The sequence below is a fragment of the Rousettus aegyptiacus genome, unplaced genomic scaffold (genome assembly GCF_014176215.1).
Source record: "Rousettus aegyptiacus isolate mRouAeg1 unplaced genomic scaffold, mRouAeg1.p scaffold_m13_p_5, whole genome shotgun sequence".
NCBI classification, from domain to species: domain Eukaryota; kingdom Metazoa; phylum Chordata; class Mammalia; order Chiroptera; family Pteropodidae; genus Rousettus; species Rousettus aegyptiacus.
In genome coordinates, this window is record NW_023416308.1 from 56,128,255 (window position 1) to 56,151,040 (window position 22,786).

At 35.2% G+C, this 22,786-nt stretch overlaps 1 protein-coding gene across 1 annotated transcript in view; it reads right to left on the minus strand.

Moving 5' to 3' along the window:
* Positions 1–22,786, minus strand: part of ARHGAP42 (Rho GTPase activating protein 42) — a 223,325-nt gene that overhangs the window by 89,621 nt on the left and 110,918 nt on the right. The window contains exon 4 of the mRNA XM_016134018.2: positions 7,404–7,475. Within this exon, the coding sequence (XP_015989504.1) occupies positions 7,404–7,475 (72 nt within the window). The remainder of the gene's footprint in view (positions 1–7,403; positions 7,476–22,786) is intronic.

Here is a 22,786-nt window from a genome sequence, read left to right on the forward strand (position 1 = left end):
TGTATGTAAACGCACATATACATTCAACATATAATTGTGTGTGTATGTATGTGTGTGTCTGTGTCTGTGTGTGTGTGTGTGTGTCTGTGTGTCTGTGTGCATATACACACAGACTTAAATTGTTCATAAGAATGGCTTTTGGGTTCGTCCCTATCTAAAATTTTAACTCTATGGGAGGTTTGGCTCTTCTTATGATAGGCAAGCTCTAAAATGTACATAAAAACATGATACCTCAGCAATTTTTGAAATACATAGAGACACTGAATGGTGCCACCTGTCAAGTACAGAGACTACTACTGACTGTCTCCAGGGGATGTGATCTGGTTTGTTTTTCTAGTGGTAGCAGAGATGTGATACTCACCTCATAAGGATGCCATAAGGATGGTGAAAACACACTATAAACTTAACAACAAAAAAAAAAAGTTTGCATTCCCATGATGAAGACAGATCTAATGTAGTGTCAAAATTAGTGAATTAGGTATCAGAGGCTTGGATAAGTCTCAGCCAGAGCACATGAGCACCTCTGGGTTGTCAGCAATGCTACCTCATCTTTCTGGGTCTCAGGTTAGTCACCTGAAAATGATGACACTTCCTACTTTATAAGAATGTTATAAGTAATAGTGGTACATAAATTGTATACTGTTATTACTTATAAGTAGTGTCCATCTAAGGCCCTCCTGCCTGCGTAGCCCTGTGAAGCACACTTTATCAATATTTAAGTCAACTCAGATTTGCCTTTCTGACCATAAAACAAAATAATGCAAACTAATCGATGTGAACGATAACCTTATTTTTACTGTAATACTTTGGTTAATATCAACAAAAAGAATAAAATAGGAATAATTATTAATTATAAAAAAATCAATTAACATTTTAGTGGTTACTATGTGGAAGAAATCATGCTAAGCAATTTATATGAAATGCCAAATTATGCTATCATAGCAATCCTACGAAGATATTTTTATTATTTTCTCAATTTTTCAAATGTGGAAATTAAGGCTTTAAGGGGGTAATTAATTCATCCAAGCCCACATTTTCTATAAGTATTAAGTGCCAGGTTTTGACCTCAAGTTTGTATATAACTATAGAACTTTCTGTTAAATCATTATAAGATACTATCTTGCTCTCCAAATGAGCTAACCAGCCAATATTCCTTTAAGAATAATATATATATATATATATATATATATATATATATATATTAGGAATTACTATAACTTGAGTACCAAACATGTGGTGGTTCCACTAAAGAGCTCTATAGGCTTTATCTTATTTCTGTTTAAAATCTGACTCTACTCCTTACTAGTTGTGTGACCTTGGTCCATTTACTTAACTTCTCTGCATCTCAGTTTCTTTATCAATTAAATGAGTTTAACAGTTTTCTTATTTAATATGTTTGTTATGAGGATTAAATAAGTTTACATGTAAAATGCTTAGGGTAGCACTTGGTTAACTATTTATACAGGGTAATATTATTGTTTACAAAGATCAAATAACAAAATTCAGTAATTCTGCAACCCTATATAACATAACAGCTTCTACTGACAGGGAGTACAATAGAGGAAATTACAAGTAGTTTCAAAACAACTATTAAATGGTTTATAATGTGCCCAGAAAATTCAGTCCCAAATACAGTCCTTTCTAGAGAATGTCTGTCCAGGAGACAGAGACTCAGCTCAGCGGCCATCAAAAGGACATAAAAAAAAAAAATTTGAATGTTCTCTGTAAGGCCTGTTAAAGAAAAGTAAGGTGACCTAAATATCCATACTCAGACCCTATAATTCATATTCTTTTGGACTGTTTTCATGGGTTGGAAGTATTATCCGTTAAATCAGATAAATAACTCAGTTCAGTGGCAAAAACTGTGTAATTTAGAATAAGTAAAGCATCTGTAATCCTTCTGGATTCTGCAGGCTACTTGTATATTTGAGAAAACAAATTCAAGTGTAGTCATTTTTCACACAAAGGAAATCTAAGGCTATAAAAGTAATTAATCATGATAATTCTCCATAGATTTTTTTAGATATTAAATGCTAAAATAATTATATATCAAGGCATGTTTAAAAATAATAAATGTTCAGAGACAGATAAAACTCTACTATAGATAGTACAAAGGGAAAAGAATTATTGGGTTCCACCATAGTCCTCAATATGAAATTAGTGTAAAGAAAACTAAGTTCTATTTTGAAATGACTAATACTATATTGTTTGTTTTTGTATTAAACCATAGAGAAATGTTCATATAATTTCTATTAAGGTCTAATTAAAAATGAAAACCAGTCTTGAAAACATCTCCCATAGAAATAAAAATGTATCTTTTAACTTTTATGGGCAGTATTTCTCAAGTATCTTTTACCTCTAATGAAATCAGCCAAAGTAAAGTGCCTACTGTGTGGTGGAAGTTTTTAAATCAAGAAAAATATATTGACTATACTTACTTGATTCAGAGTAGGCAAGTTTGGATGTATTTGAAGCACTTTTATAATTAAGATATTTCACACTAGATTATTTGTTTGCTAAAGATAAAGATAAGAAAATATCTCACAAAAGAGTACTCTAAAGAGCAGCCTAGAGGAGTGGAAAGACTGGTAGTGTAAATGAATAAGGGGCTCTATAATAAACCTGACTGACAGTCACCTCACAGGGTGATCTGATCATAAAATCCTAACTGGGCAGGTCATGGTGGGTGGGTAACCTGCCCCAGGCCTATATGTCTTACTCAGGTCTTCTCCATTCTTTTTGTGCATCTAGGTTCACATACTTTTGAAATACCTCTTTTTCAGACCCTTCAGAATAGGAAGTACAACCACCCTCAAGACAGCACATAACCCTCTTAACTATCCTGTAATCTAACCCCCATTTTGCTTTCTCCCACCTCCATGTAATCTTCCTTACCTTCCCGCCCTAATTCCAAACAAATAAAAGAAATTGAAAATAGTCATTCTGGGGAGCATCTGAGATCTTGCTTCCAGGCAAAATTCTCTACAGGTTTGGACATTCTTATGTCGACACTGGTGAGGAATTGCATTCTAGCCCTCACTGTGCCTCCAACTAGCTGCTCGGTCTGTTTACATGTGGAAAATGAGTGCTTGGCCCCCTGAAAGACAGTTCCATCTCTTAAAATATTTAAGTTTGGTAATGTATATATGTTCATTTTCTCTCTCTCTCTCTCTCTCTCTCTCTCTCTCTCTCTCTCTCTCTCTCACACACACACACACACACACACACATACTTCCCCATAATGTATCTGTCTTTGGGAACTCAGATGTTGAGTTCTGCTTATATTTTTGGAGTCATATAGTTTGTATAGAAAGAAATGTAGAAAGTGCAGACATGACTTACAATGGACTCTCTAGGCGCAAGAAGATTTCCAATATAATCAATGAAATAAAGCTGTCAATTTATACAGAAAGCGTGAAAACAAGTTATAATTCATCTTGTTCCATAATAATGCTGCTCTATATACATTCACATTATGGAAATTCTAGTTGGCATTCATAGTTCTGAACCCCTATTTCCACTCATATATAGTATTTAAATCAGCAGTCTATCAGATGAATTAAAGAAACCAGACTCTAATTTCTACACCCTGACATGTACTATGTCAAGCCTGCAATACTATTCCATTCTGCATGTACCATTAGACTAAGAACCTTTAAATAAATACATTCTTGACAACTGTTTATAGATAATTCTTCTAATCTTCAGCTATACAAAAAGCAGGACCCATCTCCTCTGTCCTTGAGTTCAACAACCCCACCATTAACCTTTTGCTAATGCCTCTCACAGATGTATAGTGCTTTTTTCCCATAACTGTAACTCACTCAGAGCCTCATTTTCCACAGCAAAGTATCAGGTGTCTCAAAGCTACGTAGAATACACTACAAAGGAAATGTTTGTGGTACATGGACTTTATCCACTCCAGTTAAATAGGATCATCTGGTTGGGAGAAGAGGGCCACTTTGACTCAGCGTTTTCCACTTGGACCAGGCTAAGGGGGTTGCTGACTGCAGTGGAAGTTTCTACACTTAACAGACACTCTTGCCTTCCAGCTGGCTCGCTGGCTTGAACACGCTTGTGAGAAATCTCCACTATAAAGACTGTGTAAAGCAACAGAATGTCATTTGTAGAATTACCTTTATTTACCAAGTAAGAAAATGCTTAAGTAAAACAGGGAATAAAGCAATAGAAAAAATAAAGACCTTCAAGGATTTTTACTCTTAGTGAGATGTTCTTTAATACCGAAAGGAAACTGACCTATATGTATATTTCAGAAAAGAATGCCTGTTTTTTATTTACTTTACTAATCAAAGACTTCTTAGTAGCTTAGAAACAATTTAGTGCTAAGAACATGAGGCAGATAAAATAATGGAGTCACCACCATCAAAAGACCAACTGCAGTAATCTTTATGCTCAAAATTTCATTGGAATTCATTTAGCCCCAAATTTAACCTCCCAATGAGTAGACAAAGGCATAGTATACTGCTGTGTGTTCTCAGTTGGTCTACCTAGCAATTGAGATTTAAAAAAATAAATGGGGATGATTGCTTATATTACTGCAAATGTAGCTAAACCTTTAAACAAGAATAATCCACACAAGAGTGAAGTTCACAATTTTAGATGGGCCAAAAAACTTTGAATCTCCTGTACTAAAGAATTTTTCACAAAGCTCTTTAATTTTATAAAAATATCTTTGATAAAGTAAAATGTTGTAAATCAAGGCTGTGAAGGAAAATAGCATGATTTTAGTGCTGTGGTCTGACTTCCCAGTTCATTCATCATTTTCCTCATTGTAAGGCAGGTGTAACACCAGCACTCATCTCACAAGCTGCTTGTGAGGATCTAATTAGGTCACAAATGTAATAGCTCAGTGAAAACACCTACAATGTAGTTGTCAAAGAACAGCTATTTTTATTCTTGAAAAGACTCTTCCTTGTCCTGGGACACCAAATTCTTGTTATTTTCTTCCTCTTTCTGTCCCTTCCTTCATACCTATCTTGCTTTTCTCTCCCCAAACATTAAATGTCGAGAGTTCTCAGATTATATAGCACCTAGATCCTCTTCTCATTCTCTTCTTTCCCAGCAGAATCTAATCTACTCCACCATGATTTCAATTACCACCTAGAGAGCAATTAATTCCTAAAGGTGTATTTCTAATTCAGACCTGATTATGCACCTGGCAAGTCAACATCTTGGATGTCTGGAAAGAACCTTGGATTCATTATGTCTAAAAGCCAAACTCACCATCCTTGCAATCCAAACATAAACATTGCCTATCTCAGTAAGTGCTTCCAACACCACCCAATTACGTAGCCCAGAACCCTGGGAGTCATCTCTGAAATATCCTGCTCCTCACTTTCCAGTAATTAACCTATTTCTTACCTCCTTCCTTTTTACCTCTGAAACACACCTTTTGGTCTCCCTAGCCACATTACCTTCTGAATCTAAAGCCACTATCCTATAGCCCCCAAACTTGTTTTCCCACAATCAGTCTGGTCCCCTCTAATCCATGCATAACATGCAACTAGAGTGATATTTTAAAATGCATATATGATATCACTCCTCCAATTACAACTTTTCTTTGGCTTATCATTGCCCTTACGATAAGGAATAAAATATCATAAACCATTAATAAAGCTGTGTACATGTCTTCCGCCCCCATGGTCCTCTATATTCCAAATACATTAGGTCTTTTTCCTTTAATATGCCAGGCTCTCTTTCTTCAAGGCCTTTACTCACACTTACTCTCTTTCTTCTTTGGGGCTATACGAAAGGTTCTTCCCTTCCCATCCCTATATTCCAATATCTAGCTATTTCTTTCTCAATATTTACTTTTCTGCTTAAACAATACTTCTTCCAGAAGGTGTTTCCTGGCTCTCAGGACAAGGCCAGTTCTAGCACTTACTCTCACAAAGCACTCTACACTTTTGCATCCAAATCCTCAGTGCATTTGTAATTACTTTGGTGTCTGTTTTCCACAAAAGATATTAGGGACATGCGAGGAGCATGTCTGTTTTGTTTATAGTTGTATCCCTTAATCTTAAACACCATGATTGCCACAAGTAGGCCAACCATGACAATGATAAATATTTGCTGAATTAATTAACACAAAAATGGTTCTGGCTTAGTTCCTGATTTAATAATTGTTCCTAATTGGTGGAGAAGTACACACAAAACTAATTCAAGGCAGGCTGCGATAGCTTTACACAGGAAATAAGCATAAGGACTACTTGATTCTGTGAGAAGAAAAAAAAATCAATTCTGGAAGGGGAACAAATGTATGAGGAAAGACCTATATAAGAAAGGCGAGTTTCTGGTGCTGGGATATAAGCCATGTAGAGCTAGCAAGACTTCAATTAGTGTAATATTCTAGGGAGAGGTAAAAGGTTTGGCAAAGGCATGGATAAAGTTAGGGCACATGCAGAGACTGGTGAACTGACAATTGTGCCTGATGAGGAAGGTATACTGAAATGTGGCAAATGGCCACCTTGTGGAAAGCCTTCATTATCAGGATTAAACAGTCTCTCAAGGAAAACCATTGCAGGTTTCACTATCAAAGAATGACAATCAAAGACAAGAAAAATGTGTTAACAGATTAGGATGGGAGTGTAGAGACTAACTAGTAGGCTACTTCAATATTTCAGACAGAATAGAAGGAGAAAAGGAGGAAAAATAATTCAGCAGTACAATGGTGAACACTGCTCCTCTGATGGGAACAGTATATGCTATTGACTAACTGCAAAACCGAAACAGAAAAAGGATGGGAGACGAAGAGTTCTCTTTTGGAAACCCTAAATTTTATGTCCTTACATAATGTTATGCAGGCAGTTAAAATGTAGTCTAAGAAAGAGAATGCAAGTAAATTTCAGAAAATTTTAGGCTCAGGGAAATTTTAATTGGAACATAATAAATTAAACATCAATGCAAAGGCTTGACAAATATGTCTAAGGTTTTCCACAAACATGTTTTTATTAATAATGAAAAAATACGAAAAATAACAAAAGTTCCTTTACAGTTACTGCTTGAATTTTCAATATACCCTGTGCCTAGTTTTTATTTTATGACTCTTAAAAACAAAACTCATAATTTTGCCATAACTTCGCTCTCTTTAAAATAGTTAATTTCCAAAAGATAAGAATAAAAAAATAATAAAATGGTTAATTTCCTATATAATTGTTGGAATGGAAAGAACTCACTTATGTTGACTTTTTCTCTTTTCAGTGAAAGAATATCTCTTATGTTTAAAAGAAGTCCATTCTTTGTAATAGGCTCTGTGCAAAAGTTAAAAATGACGTGCAGAATTTTTAAAAAGGTCATTCTAATATCAAAATGTTAACATCTGAAATTATGTCATCTTTAATTATCAAGAGAATATCTGAAGAATAACGAAATGTAACACTTACTTTTGCTGCACCTATCTGTTCTTTTCGAAATTTCTCAAGTGGCGCAATTAATACATCATTAGCGTTTTGAATCTGAAATTAAAAATGCAAACACATTAAATTCTGCATAATTTCATGCAAATATTGAAAAAACATGGCTTTTTTATTGATCTTATTTAAATAAACAGCTTTTGTTCTCTTATTCACTTATATAAATGAAATAAAAATACCTTGCATGTTGTAGTCTTTCTACTTTATAAGTTTTTCTCACAAATTATGTCACTTGATCCTAACAATGTGAATAATTTGAAAACAAGTACACGTGGTAAGATGTTAGTTTGAATATTTAAATTTCTTATTCTAAGCTATAACTAAGAAATAATATATTGGATATTAAATTTATAAATATCTTTAACTATATTCTTGATGTAGTCAGGTTCGAAGATCATTTTAAAACTAAACCATATAAAAGCTCTTCCATTTTGTCACCACAATGTCATAATTCTACAGCTGCAAAATAAAATAAGGCTTATTTTTTTTCCTATTTAATTAGAATTCTTACACTTGAGATTTGCCTGAATATTCTCATATTTCCAACCCTACTAAAATAGTAACTGATTTCCTTTCAATGAAAAGTAGTTCAGCCCCAAACTCCAAATTGGAATTTACTTAAAACTTTAAAACACATGAATCTTTTAATAATGGTCTGTAAAAATACTGTGAGATGATTCGAGGTATTGGGCCAGGGACTAGATGCAAGGAGACAAACATTTCTAAGGGTAACATTACGCTGGAAGAAAATCTTGATTTAAAAAATCCTTCAAAAAGTATTAAAATTAAATGTAGGGCCTTAAATGTTCTTACCACAAACATGGTAATTATGTGACAGGATGGAGGTGTTAGCGAATGCCACAGTGGCAATCATTTTGCCATATATAATATATTATACCAACATATTGCATATGCTGTTTATACAATGTTATATGTCAATTATATCTCAATAAAGCTTGGGAGGGAAAGTAGGCCCAGTTTACAAAATTTATAATTTATTCTACAACTGTAATAACATGACCAATATATAATTAGCAAATGCTAAAATTAAAAACCTATTTCTAAAATAAATTACTCTATTTTAAAATAAGTTAAAGGGTACATAAGAGTCCTTTATATTATTCTTACAACTTTTCTGTAAGTCTGAAACTATACCAAAATTTTAAAATTTTAATAGATTTTCTTTCACTTATTTTCACTAGTTATTCTCTAGTCACGTTTTACTTCTTAAATTACATAATCTAAATGCACAGAGATAATATACACAAAAATAAAAGCTAGAGTGTTAATGCCTCCCATGATTTGGTCATTCTCCAAATTTATAGAAAAATGAGATGACCGATCTTAAAAAGAGGACCTTAAATCCTGCGCTGTGAAAACATGCAAAGTAGATCAATACTCAAAATTGTTTCCAAGACATTGAGGGGTCTGATATCTCTGTGGAGGTATCTGTGGATACCTCTGACATCCATCACCTAATTCCCATTTGTGAGCTCAGTCAGGCATCCCTCCAGATACACTGTGCAGGCCTCTTACTAAAGAGATGACGAGAAACAGTAGCAAAATAGCTCACTTTTCATTCTCACTCTCTAAATTTTCTTTGCCTTCATGAAAGCCCAAATACATATAAACACACATAAATATCCAGATTTTACAGACATTATAAATAACTGATTCTGCCTTTAAATTTAAGTTTGCATAAGGGGAAAGACAGTGTCATGAACACTTCAGTGTAATCTGGAAAAACAGCAAAATAAAGGCTAACATTTACTGAATGTTTATGCTGGAAACAAGCAGCATCTAATGTATTTAAAGTTAATGAACTTAAACGGAGATTTTCTCAAGCGGTGAAAACTCCAATCATGAGGCTGAACAGGATGATGTGCAGTGTAGTGCTTAAGTACATGTATTTAAAATAAAAAATGCCTGTGTTTAAACTGCGTTCTATTGCTTACAAGATGCTAGTTAACCACTCTGAGCTTCAGCTGCACCATCTATCCATCCAATCACTTGGTTCTAAGAACTACAATAATGTAAAATACTTAGTTCTGTGTCTTATGGTAAGAGCTCAAAATCCATAGCTTTTAATATCTCCAAATAAACATAGATAACGAATCTCATTCTATATTTACCTACCTAATGCACTTCTATATATGAGTCTACTATATTGCCCCTTTGGTTGAAGTATATCTATGTGCACACTTTGAGAAGGTACTTTCCTACGAAGTCCTGAAAGAAAGATGCCCTGGACTCTCCCACATCTAATCACTAGAGTAGTTAATTGATAAACTATGCTGAACTCCTTATAAATACATTAGGATTTTGACAACAGTAAAGATCCATAGGAACTAAATGAATCAGAGTAGTATTTGGATAGTGTGTGAAATGGGTACACCAAAAAGAAAAAATATTCAAGGAAAAGAGAACCCCATGGATAAAGGCAAGAGGGTGGAACTAAGCATAGCATTGTGGGAAGAGGGACTGCAATGCAGAAAAAGAGCATTTAGTAGCACTCATTAAGAGTATGTCATTGACAGTTGTCAATATCCTGACCACGTTACAGGCCTTCATTTAACTTTTTAAAAATGGGAATAGCAGAATAAATGTGAAGCCTGTCGAACAATTATAGCACATAGCAGGCTCCACAGAATTAATGTCATTATTATTAAGAACATCATCTAACTGGAGAAAAAAAATATACATTATTAGTAGCGAACTCAGTAAGAAAATAAAGACTAACTATACCCATAATCTAGGCAAAGCAGCCTAAACAAGAATGACTATTGGCTTCTAAACAGAGGATTTTTTTTTTAATGTTATAAAAACTTGTTCTAGGAAGCTAGTAATATGTGGGATATTTTAAAAATGAAGAGATGAAGACAAAATATTCCAGATGAAAGACTGGGAAAGGACTCAAGTTTGAAGTGATGAGGAACTAGATCAGGTGCCTGCAGTGTAGATGAATGGGAAGCAGGGAAGTGAAGAGACAGTTTTTTTGGAAAACATAAAAAAGGACCCAGGAGGAGGGGACTCAAAAGTGACATAAGGCTTCTGCCTCAGACACTGGAACTTTGGCAACACATTAAAAAGGAGGACAAAGGGCATAGGGAATATCTGGTGAAGAAGGATAAAAGACAAAGAATTTCACTTTAAAACTATTATGTTTGATGCCATAGGACGACTCCAAAAACTATTTTGGCAGAATATCCTGTCTCGAAATGGTAGAACTAATTAATATAAACAAAATGTTTTTAATTTGAATGGGAAGGATTAGAAAAAGGAATGGATAGTTGGGTCCATATACTAAGAAACTGGCACCTACATTCATATCCAACAGTTTAAATCTTTGTTATAACCCTACAGTTGCTGTTATCTAAATATGACCTGAGAATAAAATAAAACCCGAGGAGATATAACAAATCAAATGTGATAATTAACAATCACCCTATGGGCAAGTATTATTTCCTATCTCTATTTCTTTCACATTTCTTAATTTTCTCTTTTGTTTTTGAATTTGCTTATTTTTTTCTTCCCACTCTTGTCATTCTATTAATGTGAAACTGAAATAATTTTTTAAAAATAAAGTTCCCGAGGCAATAAACAGAAAAATGAGGAAGGGGAAGAAAAACATCTAAGAGTGATAGATAACAATACATATGATTTATCGAGCATTTACTATGTACCAAGTATTATGCAAAGCTCTTTACAATATCTCGATTAAGGTCAAGTGTATATGAGTAATGATGTTCTAAATCTAAAAATCATCTGGAATGTATTAAGAATGAGAGAGTTCAGGTTAGCCCCAGTTCCATTTGAATCTTGGCACCAAAACCTCCAAGATTCAGTGTCTTCATCCCTACATCTCTGAAGTTTAAAAAAAATAAATAAATAAAGGAGAATTATATGTATTTTACAAATAACAAACATATTTGGTGCATGGCAGACTTTAATAAATGTCTGCTACTTCTTCACGGAATTGACGATGCCTACTATGTGTTCACAATCACTATAAGCAGTCCTAGAATTTCCCAAGATGATTTAAAAAGTGGCTACTCAAAGATAGAAAATGAAACCCAAATTAATTTAACAAAACAGTATCTATCCAGAATACCCATCTATAATAGTAGATAATCAGGAACTGAATTTATCCATAAACCATTATAATACATGTATGGCTTTACGTATGAAATATGATGCTCCTTTTGTGTGCTGTCAACGGGCTTCTGTTCATAATATGTGAATCTAAATTCAAGAGATCAAAATGGAAACGGCAACACTCAATGGGCACAAAGTGAATTTACAACCCACTGTGGCTACTTCTGACCCTCATCTCTGTATATCTCCTAGGGAGCACATGCCTTTCATCCCCAAACACTGGTCAATCACACAGACAAAAAAATCCCTTGATTCTGAAGTAATCTAAGTGTGAAGTAAAGAAGGTGTTTAAAATTTTAGTAGGTTTAAAGGGTTACTGTTGAAACTGCATAAAAAAAGAAAAGGACATACAAAATGATGGAAAATTTTAAAATGTGAATCAGGTTGCAACTCTGCTGACAGCTTTCACAAGGTTTAAGAAATATTGAAAAAAAAATTAAATTTTGGCTCATATAGAACTCCTTCTTCCCAGATTTATGTAAGAGGCTTGATAAAACTCCTTTTAGAAGGTAATATTGGGCTGTGTGTATATGTGGGCAGGATCAAGTCACTCAATTCAAGAGATTCAAGATCTCATAATATTTGTGGAATGTGTTACATTGCATGACCTTACTAAGAGGCTTTAGGAAAAAATACACAAGCAATTTTAGTTCTATACTCCCTAGATATCAATCATATAAAGTTCTTGAAAGGGTCTTATTTCAGTAATTAAGACATAATTACTTATTAACTATTTTATAATTCTTAACTATTACCTAAGCCTTGGGTTTAAGCAACTTATTTTTATAGATATTGCTCCATTTCAAAATTTAAAAAATAACTACCAGTTATTTCATTTATTTTCTATAGCAGAGAATCAAATCTAATACTGGATAATGGTTTACAGTACATGGTTACCTGGTAGACACACTTTAACTGGGGGTGCATTACAGTAAGTCAGGCAATTAAATTCCCTGTCGCCTTTCTTTTGGTATTTCAAGTGGTTCTAATAAACAACCACAGGGAGTGCTCATAAATCGCTCAAAGGTAATGGTAGAAATGTTTTTATGTGGTTAGATGAAGGAGACTCCAAACATGTTTTTTTTAAAAAAAAAATTTTCCAAGCATACATGAATTATAATTTTCTATAGAGCATGGATTTTCAAGTACTACTATTCTACAGGATTTTTCAATGCTTGCTTTCCCGACTGAGAACTCTACACAATGTGTTTGTCTAACAAAGTGAGTAGCAATGGACTAAAAGAAATCTGAAAGGTAATTCTCCTTACACTTTTACTTTCTCTTCCCAATCCAGGTTTTGGGTCCAGTCACAGCTCCGCACTAGTCAATGATTACAGTGTCCCATTATCCTGCAACTTACTCAATAGCACTAGAAGGTAAGATTACAATTCTCTACCCCAACCTTTCAAAGCACTAAAACTTAACTCTGTAGTTTTGAAGAGAAGATTTAATGATATTCAGCAGTGCTATCTAAAAGCAACTGTGTGAGAAGGCTTTTTACAGAAACTTAAAAAAATAATTTTTTTGGTGATGCCTATATAGCCAATCCACACAAAGTAGAAAGATCACAAAGGTGTGTGATAGTGAGTGGACTGAACATAATCAATGTGGAGGATACCTATAAACAGTCTCTGAAGTAGATTATTTTCCCACTGGTTTTTGCAACTGAGAAAATCAGATCTGTTCTAATTTTGGGATTACAAGCAAGGATCTCTCCTTTACCTAATATTGCAACCTCTGTCTTGTTCCTCCCTCCCAAACAGCTTTCCAGGATGAAGCTCTAACAAGCATGTAGGGCTAGCCGGAGGCCTACTCCTGAGTACTAATCAAGTTCATTCTCCACAGCTATGCAAGAGACATTCCATCTTCAGGTCAGTAAAGCCACAGTTCTTCTAAACTAGAACTCAAAAGCAAAAATTCACATAAGCTCTGGAAGATGAAGTTGTGAACAAGACCTTCGTATAATATGTAATATGAAGTCGAAGACTAAGTGCTTTTTATTTTATATCCTTTAAGGTGAGCAAATTACTAAAAACAAAAACAAAAACAAAAACATGTCTTTACCATTAAAAAAAAAAGTGCTATGTGAGGTTATTGGATACCACAGTAATCCATTTAATTTCTACTTGTCACTTGTTACTTTCAGATTGAGTGTTCTGATTCCACTTAGTCAGCGTTCCATTATAAATCCCACCCGCATTGGACCTCATCCGTTTAGATTCGACTCTTACTTAAACTTAATATTAATATGCCTTTATCTCAAAGCCTGAAGTTAAATCTACCTTTGAGAACACAGGCTCCAAAGAATATAATAAATGCTACAACCTCAGTTGTTTCAAAGATACTGGTGAGGTTACTTCTACCAGTCCTCAACCCTTGGATATTCTCAGGAAACCCCAAATCTACTGAATGTGTTTACCTCTGGTAGCACTGCTATGAGGTTCCAATGATGCTCTCATATTTGTTAACACTATAGGAGATGGCAGATCTTCCCATAACACAGCTGCCACACATATAACAATATCCTCATGGTGATGAAAATATACCTCCCCTTCCTGACCTCAGAAGCCAGAAATGCTGTACACCCTGAGCTGAGCCAATTATGGCCTCGAGATGATTTTTTCCCCAGGTTTTATCTCCTAGCTTAAACGAATCAAAGTGGCTTATGTGTGAGGGTAGGGGAAGGGAGCCTCAGCAAATTGATAATTTATGTAATTCAATGTTTATCTCCCCCTCCCTTTTAATGCTATTCCTTCTTGCTAATATTCCTGTATCCTTTCTGGTATTCAATACTAAGAATATCTTTGGAGAACAAAATTGAAGTCACTCATCTGTTATAAAGTCTTCATTTGTGAATTTAAGTAAACATCTAATAGTCTTTGCCACTTTATAAAAGAAATGAAAATTCATTATATTCCCAGAGTCAGTCATTTTACAGCCATTACATTATAGTAGCTGAATGTTAATGTATTTTAATTATAATTGCTCGATATCTACGTAATGGTGATTGTTAAATCCTTAAGATTTAAGATACCCCAATGTATAAGCAATTTCTTAAATTGCTTACTAAAGTTTTATAATAATGGAGACAGGTGGAAGGAAAGAGGAAGAGAGGGGAGAGGGGAGAAGGGAGGAGGAATTATGCAAGATTGATATGCACATAAAACAAAGTAGAGATGGACCTAACTAACAGCAGGAGTGATAGACAACAATTACAAAGATAGGACGGGGGGTAGTGGTACGCCGGAACAGACTCAGAGCAGCTTGGACCACTGTGTTTCCCTCTTCTCAACCTGTAGTCAGTGACCTTTGGTCAAAATCAGCTGATGTGGGAGTATTTGCACCATGGAAATCAGCAAACATTACAAATCAGTACACACACACACACACACACACACACACACACACACACCCTCTTGCTGGCTTTTAAGTTTTTATCATCACATTACTGCTTAGAGCTAAACATGTATTTGGAAGACACCAATATTAAACTACAAACGATGATAAAGAGTACTAACTATATGAAATTTCTTTTTTCTAGTTATTAAAGCATCTCTTTTAAACATGTACCCATGGGCTTATAACATTTCCTATTTAATATGCCTTTTCTAACACTTAAAAGATAAAATTCGTTTCTACTTTACACTTACACTTATTTTTACATAAAGCAAGGCTTTTGGATTTCTGGACTTCTACAGCAACACCTTGAACAAACTTCTACTATAGCACTAATGACAAAGTGTTTTAGCTTCACAAGTCTGAGTAATAGCAGGTTTCTGCAGTGCTGGGCTGAGGATTCTGAAGCTGAATCTGGACATTGAAGGAATGATCACAGAATGATGAATATAAACAATTCTTGTTAACAAGAGTGACAGTAGTCATGCTACATCTTATCTACTTATATATTGATCTTTCTGGCCTTGCAAAGGTGGAGATAATGTCTTACTAATTTTTGTAATACTCATTGCCTAGCAAAGTGCCTTGGCATAATGGAAACTCAACATACCATTGCTAGACTGATGAATAAAGTTACTTCTGATACCTATAATTGGTACCTGCAATGAGTTACTATAGCAAATACTGTTCCTCATAATATTACTGAGGATGGCGATATACCTATAAGAAAGAAAGTATTCCTGAAAATAAGAAATGTATTTCTATAATATGTACTCTCATATATGTGGAATAATATAGATAGCAATTTATACATAGGCAGTAATCTGAAGCTAAGTTCATTGATATTATGTTTAAAAAAATTTAGTCACAAAATTTTTACAATTCTTATATTCACACAAGGTTCTCTACTTATAATTGGTTTTGGAAAAAAATATATATACAGTATTGCACTTCAAGACAAAAACTCACAGAGGGCTGACCATTAATTATACAAATGGGCATTAAAATGGAAAGAGCAGTAACCCCTTGAAAGTAAGATACCAATCACCTTCCAAATTCTCCCTAATCCTTTTTAAGTAGATTTCACTGCTGTGCTGAATTGAAAACTCGGGGTGGGGTGGTGGATGGGGAGATATGTCTCTGTTAGATTTCAGATAAAAACCAGGAAAGGATTGGGGACAGGAAAATAAGTTACAGAATAACAAGACTGAAATCATGGAGGAGAAAAGTAAACAAGTCACTCCTGACAGGTAAAGGGGGAAATGGTTGCTAGAGTAGTGCACATATAATAATTATTGAACACTTACTATGGGCCAACAGAGCTCTCTTTCAATACTTAGAACAATTCTATGAAGAAGGTACACTTATTATTCCTATTTTTCAGATAAGGAGACCCAAAGAGGCTGTTTTGCCCAAGGCCACCAAGAGTTTGTAGGTGGCAGAGCCACTTGAACTTGGAGCCCATATTCCTAACTGCTCTACTCTACCATATTACACCACTCTCAGATAATCAAATAATACACTGCAGGAACAAAAGTAAGTCTTGGCCCCAAATACAGTTACATGAAATATGAGTATAGCTATCATTTAAAAAAAGTAAAAGCAAAACAAAAAAATCTGTAGTTAGTAATGAGATTTTTAAAAATTTCTAAACCTTAAAATGTATTATTTTCCATATTACAAATCTCTTTTGAAAAGTGATATGCGCAATTTATTGCATCCCCAAACAGTTCCACTATTCTGCTGATGCCATATTTAGTGTGTGCTAAAATGTCAAGCTGAGTTGAGTAATGATATTTCTTGGCTTATGAAATGCTTAGTTGTAATAATGTAATGGTGAGGTAAGAATTGACACGGACACATAGAAGATTATGAAGAGATTACTGCAATTATTAACTTAAAATAGGAACATTTACCTCACATAATTCTACCCAATTAAAGTTTGAGAAATGAGAAAAAAGAGGTATTCTTTCCAAAACATAACCATAGTAGTACTGCTTTTCCTACTTTACATTCCTTGGTACAACACTTTGTGCTGTTTATGTCACATACTATCTTGATACAAATAAACACAGAAAAAATTGTAATTGGAACACATATAGTTAAAAAAAAAAAAAACAGTACCGGAAGCTAATATACACACAGAGTATATCTTCCCTATAAACTACCCCTGTAGTGACTGCTTAATATGAATATTTTAAAGACCTTTGGGGGCTAGGGGAAGAGAAAATAATCTTTTGACATAAATAATCCCTTAATTGAATAAACCAACAAATTGAATCACGGTGTTGTTAAAAATAAAACCAGGAAAAATTAATTAAAAGAAAACTTCAGAGCTTTAATACAGAATTACAGAAGTCCATGAGTACCCAAAAGTAATCTAAGTCCTACAACTTAGCAAACAAGAGATATGATTTATTTTGCAAAGATTTTCTTTTAAACTTTCCCAGGCATTTGAGCACAGGCTCTTAGTCATAGCTAAGAATTACTTCCCAAATAAGTTCCATATGTTATAATTCTTGTTCCCGGTCTTTTCCAAAGCCAGGTCTGGTCAAAGTATGGGCCAGCTTTCCACACTGCACAGCTGTCAAAAACTTTTCTTACTCAATGAAGAACCACTTTCAGCCCTTTCTGTGAGGTCTTATATCATGTGAAATATGAGTGATATGTCAATACTAGAGAAATTCTCTTTATAATACATAACAACAACAACAACAAAACTTATCCTTATCTATGAAAAGTATGTCCCAGCAGGAAATACAATCATTTAATAAATCATTAACATCTGACCTCTTTTGGTCTTACCCTCAGGCCATGTCTTGAATTACCTTCAGTTCATAGAACTGGCTAAAAGGATGTTTAAGATTCTTCCCCAGAAAATAAAACTTGGAAACTACTTTCCTCCTGACAGCAGCAGACAGCCTGAGGTATTCAGGTTCTGGCGTATTCATGATGATGGGTACAACCCGATATCATGCCAAGCAGTAATGTTTTGCTACGGAACACCTAAGTCAAGCTATATAATTATGAAAAGGTATGACAAAACACTCTCTCTCTCTCTCTCTCTCTCTCTCTCTTTTGCCTCCTCATAAAAAATTAAGAGACTCTCTTTAGTGAAACAGACGCCCAGGAAGACTGATTGCTGGCAAAACCCTACTTCTTATCTAAACATTACCCAATGGTCTTTTGTCTAATCCACTACTGAGAATCCTCCTGCAAAGTAAGAGAGGCAAAGAGAGACTCAACTAATGTACCTTTCTTTATCTTACATTTCAAGGTAAAACTATATCCTATCCACAGGTGACCTAATGTAATTTCATGTTCAAATATTGGGTGAAGAATGGCTTACAGATAGGGAGCTTAGCAGAAATGTCTGGGCTGGAGACAATATCTGTAAGGCAAGTGTTTGTCCCATTCCCACAGGCACCTCAAAAACACACCCTCAAGATAGGTCCCAGCCTTCTCCAGTCTCCCAATTTGTCTCCTCTCAGTGACACCAAATTCAGCGAACTGCCCCATCATTGTGGAATATGGCCTCTCCTTCATATTCCACAAAGCAAAAGATAATCTCCCCATTGCCTTAGCCCGCATCCCATGACATCTCCCCAGAATTCTGACAACATCCACCTTACAAATCTCTTAACACCCAGTTTCATAAACCACTCATATTTAATTTTTCACACTGCTGCCAGAATGGTTTGTATAAAAAGAGGAGGGCACTTCCCAGCTTTTGTCATTTCTCCACAACCTTTGATATAAAAGGCCTTTCCTTAGCCAGTGTCCCAAGATCCTTAATGAAGGGGGCCCTCCCTACCTCCCACTACCCTTTTCTGCTACCACTCGCACATGAGAAGGCTTTTTTTTCCAGCAAACAGCACGACTTACAAACTCTAGATCACACTGTGACCATTTCCATAGTTTTCCTTACCTGGTTCACTTGTTCCATTCCCTATCCAAATGTCTTACTTGCCCTTTAAACCTCAGCCCAAGTACAAGTTTTAAAGGGACTTCTTCAAACCTCCATAGGATTATGAGCATAGCACTCTCATGGCAGATCATAGAACTCTGTGGGCCACATTGTGCCAGTCTGTCTTTCCAGCCACATTATGAGTATTCCTGAGGAAATGCCTATGCCTCCAGCTTTCATTTTTGTACCACCCCCATCCCCAGGGCTTAGAGTAGTATCTGAGACCAAAAAACACTTCTTGACACAAGCCTGTTGGCTGGAAGTGGGGGTGGAGTGGGAGAGCAATGCGGGGGGGGGGGCAGTGCTGGAAGAGAAGTTAGAGAAAAATGCCCAAATCAAGCCAAAATAAAACGGACAGCGCTGGACTTTGCATTCATGCAAACTAAATGTCATTTTCCAATTCATATAAAGGTTTCAGTCTCAAACAGTAGTCCATTCATGCATGTACTAGTTGAGGGTGAATGTTCTGAAACCACTGAGGAAGAGAAAAACCAAAGTATGGATTGAAATATTAAGACCCTCACCCCTTTGTCTCTTTCGGGGAAAGTGAAAATTTTAATAGATGATGAATACAGACCACCTTCTACATGGGCATGCCAGGTTATATATTTTCACTATACATGTAAACAAAAGGTTAACTATGTCACTGAATTTTCATTTCTACTTTTAAAAGGTGAACGGATGAGATTAACTCCTGGAACTTATGATTCTTTATCAACTCTAGTCACCATTTTGGACATGAATCTTGAATAAGTAATAAGCAGTGAGGATAGGGTAGGGAAAATAGGCAAGCTAAGCACTATTTGGCAAAACAACTTATCCCTAGATATTTATTAGGGATGAATAAGCAATAGCCTGTCTTATCACTGGAAGATCCCTTTCTACCCTGTGCCAAAATTTCAATTAGGCTTTTAAACACTCTTGAAAGAATGAGGAATGAGAAACACAGCTTCTCATGGTCTTTGAGCTTACTAGCCAGGGAACATACTATCTGTATTACTAAAGTACTAAATTACATTACTGAGATACAATTAGAGCACTTGGGCCAAAAGGCAAAAACAAGGGCAAGCCTAGGTTAAATTATAAAGTGGATAAAAGTTGTTTTCAGAAATTTCTACGTCTTCAGTTACCCCTAAGTAGGCTCTGTTTGGGCCTTTTTTCTTCCAGTGTGTTTATTCAGGCCATGTACCACCGTCCCCCTTTCTCTCCCACGAGAAGCCCTAGCCAGGAACTATGCTCCCAGGGGACCTGAATCCTAAATACTTCCAACCATTATCACAGTTTTTGGCCCACCAGTAAAATATTAGTTTTATGGCTCCTTTCATGAAGACCTTTCTTCATGCTTTGTAACAACCAGTAAATGTAATTTACTGACAACTACTAATCTGCTTCTTGCAATCTGAAAGCTATCTCCCTTGGGACGTGTAAGACAGCATGACAAATCCAATGGTGGGCATTTCAGTGCCATGGATGGTCCAGGGAGAGAGAATGGGGTTGGTGAAAAAGTAGTTGCCTACTCGAACTACATATGTGACAACATGTGACCAGGCTCTTGTCCAAACTAATGGCAAACTTTACTGTAGTCCAGGTTTATATCAAGATAACATAGTAATAATGCTTTCATTCTGTTTACACATATAGATGATATGAATGTAAGATTAATAGGTACATACCCAATGAAGGATATGCATAGACTATTCTTTAAAACTTTTTAAATGAAAATTTAAAATTAATCACAAATGATTTGTAAACCAAATCTAGAAGTTTCCAATGATTTAGTTTACAACACTTCAACCATCAGGCTGTAATTCATGAGTTCATATGTGTAACTCAAAATGTTTTCAAGCAAATATGTTCCGTGGAATACAAAGGCCCTGCTCTGATGGCATTAATTCAGAAAGACAGTCAAATAAGCAAACGACAAACAAGACCACACCAGATAATGATATGAGGCATAAGGGAAAGAAAACAAACTGATGTGACAAAAATAAATGATGGCAGCAGGGATACTAATTTAAATTAGGTGGTAAGCAAAGGGCTCAATGAAGAGGTACCTTGGAACTGAGGCATGAATTATAAGAACTCGCCACCAGCACCACCCAACCTCCACTCAAAGATCTAGGAGAGTTTTGGGTGCAGAGGACAGCAAATGCAAACATCCTAAGACAGAAGAATGCTTGACATGTTGATGAAAGGAAAAAGAGGGCCAGCATGACTCAAGTATAGTGAAAGCAAAAGAGAATGGTCTGAGATTAAAGCAGAGTCCAGAGCACAGCAGGCCCCGAAAAGCACGGTCTGAAATTTAAATTTTATTCTACATTAGCTATCATAGAAATACAGAAGGTGATGATGACAAAGGAATGCAAATTATATTATAAATAGACTTCGCATTTACACAACATGCTATTACTATTCATGAAAGTGCTGTACCTCTTGAGGTTTTTAAAGCCACCGTCACAGCAAAGAAGAGTGAAATCTATTGCAAATAGAAGGAAAATTCTTCCCCAATGTTGAACTCAACTGCTGAACAAACAAAAAACTAACAAAAAGAGCTATGGAAAAACTCTTTGGTATTAACTGCCAAGAACTTCCTATCAAATAAACTCAAATACTCATTGCTTTTATCTAGGACTCTACACAGACAAGAACTTATAAGGTGAAGGCAACTACTCTTTTGGATGAATTTTTGTATCTGAATTAGCCTCAGTGGTGATCTCCACTTATCACATTTGATGTCATCTAATTACAAAATAAATGTATACACAAAAGTGTATATGTTTGATGTGTGGAGACTATTTCATTGCATATCTGAAACTTGAATCTATTTTTCACAGATCAAAAATAATCTAGAGCCAAGGGGCAGCACTAAGATAATCACTCCTGATATTGTCCCTTCTAGTAGTAAGGATATTGAAGCCCAGAGGTTAAAATTGGCCAAATATATAATAACAGAACCAATGCTAATATAGTGATTTGTACCTAGTTAATTGAAATAAACTCATGTTTCTCCTTACTCAGTGGTCACCTAGTAACAATTTAATACAAATTTGGGGACTTTAAATACTCTTTTACGTTACCGAGAAGCAATTAAAAACCTCATCAGAGATAGATGGCTTTACACAAATTCTACCACAAAAATATCACAATTCTAAAAGATAAACATCTCAGCTACTCCTCCTTAAAACAAATCCCCCCCTTTTTTAAACCCTTCCAAGTGGCAGTGTATGAGGTGTGTGTATGGGGGTGTGACCTGGTCAACTTTTCTTGAAATGTTCTAAAATCAATTTATACAGTAAGTTTTTTTTAAAAGAACCTCAAACACTAAATGTTTATTAGTTTTAGCATTATAGAGATAGAAAATTCCAATTTATACACTTCATTTATTGAATGTCAAGGCCTTTATACTATTTATTAGTGCTCAAAAGTGGGAAGCCTTGAGCAGTCTCTTGAGCCCCCATGAGAGGAAACGCTCAAGGGATAGAGAAATATTTTCAAACTTGGTCTCCTGTTTGAAAAGTCCTACCTTAGAAAACCACACAGTAACTGACAGAAATGTGCAGGGACCTCAGGGTGAGCTGAGACAAAGAACAAAGGGACAAATGATTTACAACTCATGTTCATTCATAGGAAGCATAAGAAACAACTATTTTAAAACATTATGGAAGACATGTTTAATGCACACATTCAATACATGTTTCCTGAAGTTCTTTCCTCCTTTCTGATGTTATTACTTCTCAATTTAATGTAATTTGAAAACTAGTTCATATTTCCACTTTTGATTTAACTTCTACTCTACAAAGTTAACTGGAAGTTAACTGGGCCACATCACATATCT